Here is a 6,092-nt window from a genome sequence, read left to right on the forward strand (position 1 = left end):
TACAGAGTGAGTTCCAGGACAGCCAGGGCTATACAGAGGAACCCTGTCTCAAAAAACCAAAAAAGAAAGAAAATGTCCAATGAGATAGCTCAGAGATTCCTAGGACCCACATGTTAGGAGAAAGCTAAGTCCTTACATGTTATACTGTGATCTCAATCACTTGGTGGCTCACAACCATCCGTAATGAGATCTGATGCCCTCTTCTGGGATGTCTGAAGACAGCTACAGTGTACTTACATATAATAAATAAATAAATCTTAAAAAAAGAAGAATGTCCAATGAGATAGCTCAGAGATTCCTAGAACCCAAGTGTTAGGAGAGAGCTAAGTCCTTGCATGGTATACTGTGATGTTCATATTGCTGTATTGTGTGCATACATGCAAAAACATACAAAATAAGTAAATGTAATAATTTATTTTTTAAAAAAGAAAAACTAGATTAAAACCAAAAACATGCTTTAAATCCCAGCACTTGAGAGGCAGGGTCAGGTGGCTATCTAAGTTCTCAGCCAGCTAGAGTTATGTTGTAAGACCTTGTCTCAAAAATCAAAAAAGGGAAGTGTTGGACATTTGGCTCAGCAGTTAAGAACACTGGTTGCTCTTTCAGAGGACCTGGGTTTGATGCCAAGCACTCACATAGAGGCTCATAATTATCTGCAACTTCTATTCCAGGGGATCCTACACCTCCTTTTGGTCTACAAGTACATCAGGTACACATATGGTATATAGATCTATATATGCAGGCATACAATACCCATTATAGATTAAAAATAAATAAGTAAAAATTACTAATCACAGAGCAAATATGGATTCATAAAGTCATGTGCCATGCATTGAGCTTTTTTTTTTTTTTTGCACTGAGCTTTGATCAAGTTGGCCTTTGCTCTCCGAGAGAACACAGAAAAGTAAGCATAACACCAGAGTCTCAGCCCCCTCAGTGTCCAAGAGGGATAAAAGCATTGGATTTTATCATGTTTGGTTTTTATTTTTTGGTTTTTCGAGATAGGGTTTCTCTGTATAGCCCTGACTGTCCTGGAACTCACTTTGTAGACCAGGCTGGCCTCGAACTCAGAAATCCACCTGCCTCTGCCTCCCAAGTGCTGGGATTAAAGGCATGCACCACCATTGCCCAGCTAGCTTTTATCATCTGCAACATTATTTCTGGATGCTATGGTTACATTTCTTCAAGTCCTGAGATAAGGTTTTGTGGGCCAGTAAATGGAATTTATCAATGTCAATTGTCAATAAACATATGTAGGTAAGCAGAAAATATGGAATATAATAATTCCATCCACAAGAGCTACTACAATTCTTCCTTAAAACTTCATATGCTACCATATCTTAAAAGATTATTAAATCATATAAAAGAATCTCTTCTTTTTTTGGAAACAGTCTCACCATATAGTCTAGCCTAACCTCAAGCTAGTGCCAATCTTCCGTCATCAGTCTCCAGAGTATTAAGATTACACGTATGAGCTTCTACCTTTTTAAGGCTAAAACAATGATTTGACATAATAGGCTATACTTTAACATACTGAAAAAAGAAAAGCGTGCACTAACTGAAAGTTATCAGTGAGTGACTGTCAAATGACCCCCCACCCTTGCCTAAAGATCTCAACATTTTCTTCAGTGGTATAGATATTAGTAAATTGGCCACGTTCCTGTAAATAACATCTCACTCATGATCCTGTTTGCAATTTTAAAGAAACTCACTGAGTCAACAACAACAAAGGCTAGGGATATAGCTTGCTGCTCAAGGACTTATCTTTTAAAAGAAAGTAAGATGTAATGGTACATACATGTCTTTAATTCCAGCCAGCACTTGGGAGGCAAAGACAGGCAGATCTCTGTGAGTTTGAGGCTAGCCTGGTCTACATAGTAAATTCTAGGATACCCAGAGCTATTTACTGAGACCCTGTCTCAAACCGAACCAACCAACCAATCAACCAAATTGTAAAAGCTAGGCATGGTGGTACACATTTGTAACCTCAGTACTAGGGTAGCTCAAACAGATAGTTGTAGCAAGCCTAGGCTACATAGTGAAACCCAGTCCCCAAAAACAAGATACTCAAACCCAAACAAGAACCTATAAAAATTGTATATTATAAAAATTCAGCTAAAGATAAAGTCCTATGGACAGAGATGTACCACGACAGGAGAAAAGTGTTATTTACATGGGGTATTTACAGGGTACTTACAGCTGATAAAGCCAAAATCTGCTGTTGAATTGTCTCTTCATCATGACTCTCAACCCATGGAGGCACAGCTGCTTCTATACAGGAAGAAAAGAAAGGTTACAGGGACTAGAAAAATACCTCAGTGGTTACGAGCACTTGCTGCTCTTGTAGAGAACCTGGCTCCAGTTCCCAGCACCCATATGGCAGCTCATAACTGCCTATATTAATTCCAGTTCAGGGGATCCGATATACTCTTCTGGCTTCTGCAGGCACTATATAGTTACAATAGTTTTACCATAATCTGCATTTCAAAAAAACAAGGAAGGTTATTATCCAATAAGATCCAAATATGGCCCTGTCTTAAAAAACAAAAAACAAACAAATATGGTTATTTAGTGTAATACCCAGACTCATTTTGTAAACTTTAGGCATGTATGCATTTGGCCGATAATGTACTTGAATGACACAGTACAGAAATTTGACAGCAATTTAATCAGATAATCAAAATTGATATCATTGGGCTCATTGGGTAAAAGTGTTTACCAGTAAGACTGAAGACCTGAATTTGATGCTTGGGAAGAATCCTTTGACATCCACATGTACAAAGTAGCACACATATATGTATGCATGTACACATATATACAAACAGTAGGGGAGAAACACATTGAGGACCCCTGAACATGTTATTTTGAGAAGGAAAAAATATCAAGAATACACAATCTGATTCTAATCATGAAGAAATATCAGACAAAGCTCAAATATAGAAAAATATATTAAGGGGAGAGCAGTCCACCCTCAGTACTTGGAGGTGGAGTCAGGTAGACCAGGAATTCAAGGACAACTTCAGCTGTATAGCAAATGTGAGGTCAGCCAAGACTACCAAGACCATGTCTCAAAAAAAGTTCCAGGACAGCCAAGGCTACACAGAGAAACCCTGTTTCGAAAAAAAAAAAAAAAAAAAAAAAAAAGACAAAGACAAAGAAAGTGTCTTAGTTAGGGCTTTCATTACTGTGAAGAGACACAATGACAGAGGCAAGTCTTATAAAGGACAACATTTAATTAGGGCTGGCTTACAGGTTCAGAGGTTCAGCCCATTATCATCAAGGCAAGACTCATGGCAGAAGCCAGGCAGGCATGGCATTGAAGGAGCTGAGAACTCTACATCTTTATCCAAAGGAAGCCAGGAACAGACTGTTTCCTGGCAGCTATGAGTAGCGTGATGATTTTCATATGCTTGTCCTAGGGAGTGGCACTATTAGGAGGTATGGCCTTGTTGGAGTAGGTGTGTCACTGTGGGCATGGGCTTAAGACCCTCATCCTAGCTGCCTGGAAGTCAGTCTTCTGCTAGCAGCCTTCAGATGGAGATGTAGAACTCTCAGTTCCTCCTGCACCATGCCTGCCTAGAAGCTGTCATACTCCAACCTTCATGATACCTGACTGAACCTCTGAACCTGTAAACAAGCCCCAACTAAATGTTGTTTTTATAAGAGTTGCTGGTGGCGCACGCCTTTAATCCCAGAACTTGAGAGGCAGAGGCAGGTGGATTTCTTAGATCGCGGCCAGCCTAGTCTACAGAGTGAGTTCCAGGATAGCCAGGGCCAGGGCTATACAGAGAAACCTGGTTTCGAAAAAACAAACAAACAAAAACCAAAAAAAAAAAAGTTGCCTTGGTCATTGTGTCTGTTTATAGCAGTAAAACCCTAAGACAAAGAGGGTCTCAAAGCCCACCCCCATAGTTACACACTTCCTCTTACAAGGCCTCCTAATAGTGCCAATCCCTGGGCCAAGCATATTCAAAACACCACAGAAAGGTTAGAACATTCCAGATTAAAGAAGGCTAAGAGAAATGATAGGATATAGTATCATATCCTCAACTAGTTTTTGAACTTAACTAGATTCTGGGTAAAAATAATATAAAGGACATCGCTGGGTCAACTAGCAAAATTAATAAGTATTCTTTATCTTTGGGCATAGTGGTGTATGCCTGTAATCCTTGACCCTTGGGAAGCTGAGACAAATAATTGCTTTAAGTTCTAGATAGCCTGGGCTACAGAGGGAAATGCTGTTTAAAAAAAAAAAGCTGGGCACCACAATCTGCTTTAATCTTAGCACTTGGGGGCTGGAGAGATGGCTCAGTGGTTAAGAGCACTGACTGCTCTTCCAAAGGTCCTGAGTTCAAATCCCGGCAACCACATGGTGGCTCACAATCATCTCTAATGAGATCTGATGCTCTCTCCTGGTTTGTCTGAAGACAACTCCAGTGTATGTACATATAATAATAAATAAATCTTAAAAAAAAAAGCACTTGGGAGGCAGAGGCAGGCAGTTCTCTGTGTAGATCTCTGTCAAGTCAAGTCAAGTCAAGGCCATCCTGGACTACACAATAAATTCCAGCCCATCCAAAAACATATAGTACAACCCTAACTCAAAATAAAAGAAAGCTTTAGAGATGGTTTAGTGGTTTAGACTTCATGACAAGGGATAGAGATGATGGCTCAGTGGTTAAAAGCACTTGCTACTCTTCTCGGAAGACCCAGGTCTTATATGAGCACATATGTAGTGGCTCACAACTTCTGTACTTCAGTTCCAGGGGAATCTGATTCATTCTGACATCCTCAGGTGCCATACTACTCTTGCAGTTGCTAGCTAACATCCATTGTCAGGTGGCTCACACCCACCTATAATTCTAGCTCCAAGGGACAAGCCCTATCATACATATACAAAATTAACAGTAAGATAGGGGGCTGGAGAGATGGCTCAGTGGTTAAGAGCACCAACTGCTCTTCCGAAGGTCCTGAGTTCAAATCCCAGCAACCATCCATAATGGGATCTGACTCCTTCGTCTGAAGACAGCTACAGTGTAATTACATATAATAAATAAATAAATCTTTAAAAAAACAATAAGATAATTAGAAAGGTTATTGAGATAGGTTAGCTGTTAAAAGCACTTGCTGCCAACCTGATGTCATGAATTCAATCCTTGGGACCCATATGGTATAAGGATAGAACCCATTCCTGGAAGTTGTCCTCTGCCACACACAGGCCAAAAGTAAATAAAGGTAATAAAGATGAGGGGGGAGGGATAAGAAAAGAATCTAGAATCTATTGAGGAGTGAAACCAAAGCAAAAGACAAAATATAAGCAATGAATGATAGGGATGGAAACAAATTGTCAATGAACAGCTAGAAGCTGAATACTGAGGATACTAAGGTGATACACACCTAGCTGATAAGAGACTAACTCCACTAATTCCCAACACGTGGCAACCCAGAGCAATCCACTCTAAAGTAAAGTTCCCATGCATGCATCTTTCTACCTTTGCCTCTCAAATGCTGGAGTTATAGGACCCGGCTAGATTCATTTCTTTTTTAATTTCTAATTATTTGTTTTGTTTTTAGACTAGGCCTTGCTAATCTAAATAGGGCTGGTCTCAAAACTACTGGCAATCCTTTTGCCTTAGCCTCTTGAGTACTGAGACCATAGGTGTGCACCACAGGGCCTAGCTTGGCTTTGGTTTTTGATTGACTCTCTTCTCTAACATGTCTAGTAAACTAGTTTTTCATTTTGTATCCTAAGCTGGCCTGGATTTACTACATAGGTCAGGCTAGGAATATAGCTTCAAACTCCCAGCAATCCTCCTTCTTAGCTCTCCAGATGTTGGGATAACAGGTGTGAACCATTACCTGGCTATATGTATACAATTTTTGGTGCCAAGGATCTAACCCAGGGCCTTGAATACACTATGCACATGTTCCACCACTGGGATCCACCCAAGTATTACATTCTTAGTATAGTCTTAGTGCAGTATTAGTATAGGTCTAGCACATAGTAGATGCTCAATACAACTTGGTAGGGAAGCTTGCCTAGAATGCCTAGCATGTGCAAGGGCCTGGGGTTGATACGAAGCACGACAGAC

General features: G+C 40.1%; 1 protein-coding gene across 1 annotated transcript in view; it reads right to left on the reverse strand.

Annotated features, from left to right (window-relative positions):
* The window catches only part of Syap1 (synapse associated protein 1), a 28,717-nt gene that overhangs the window by 18,356 nt on the left and 4,269 nt on the right, over positions 1-6,092 (reverse strand). Inside the window, exon 2 of the mRNA XM_031384023.1 lies at positions 2,198-2,271. Coding sequence (XP_031239883.1) covers positions 2,198-2,271 — 74 coding nt within the window. The remainder of the gene's footprint in view (positions 1-2,197; positions 2,272-6,092) is intronic.

The sequence above is a fragment of the Mastomys coucha genome, chromosome X (assembly GCF_008632895.1).
Source record: "Mastomys coucha isolate ucsf_1 chromosome X, UCSF_Mcou_1, whole genome shotgun sequence".
Taxonomy (NCBI): Eukaryota; Metazoa; Chordata; class Mammalia; order Rodentia; family Muridae; genus Mastomys; species Mastomys coucha.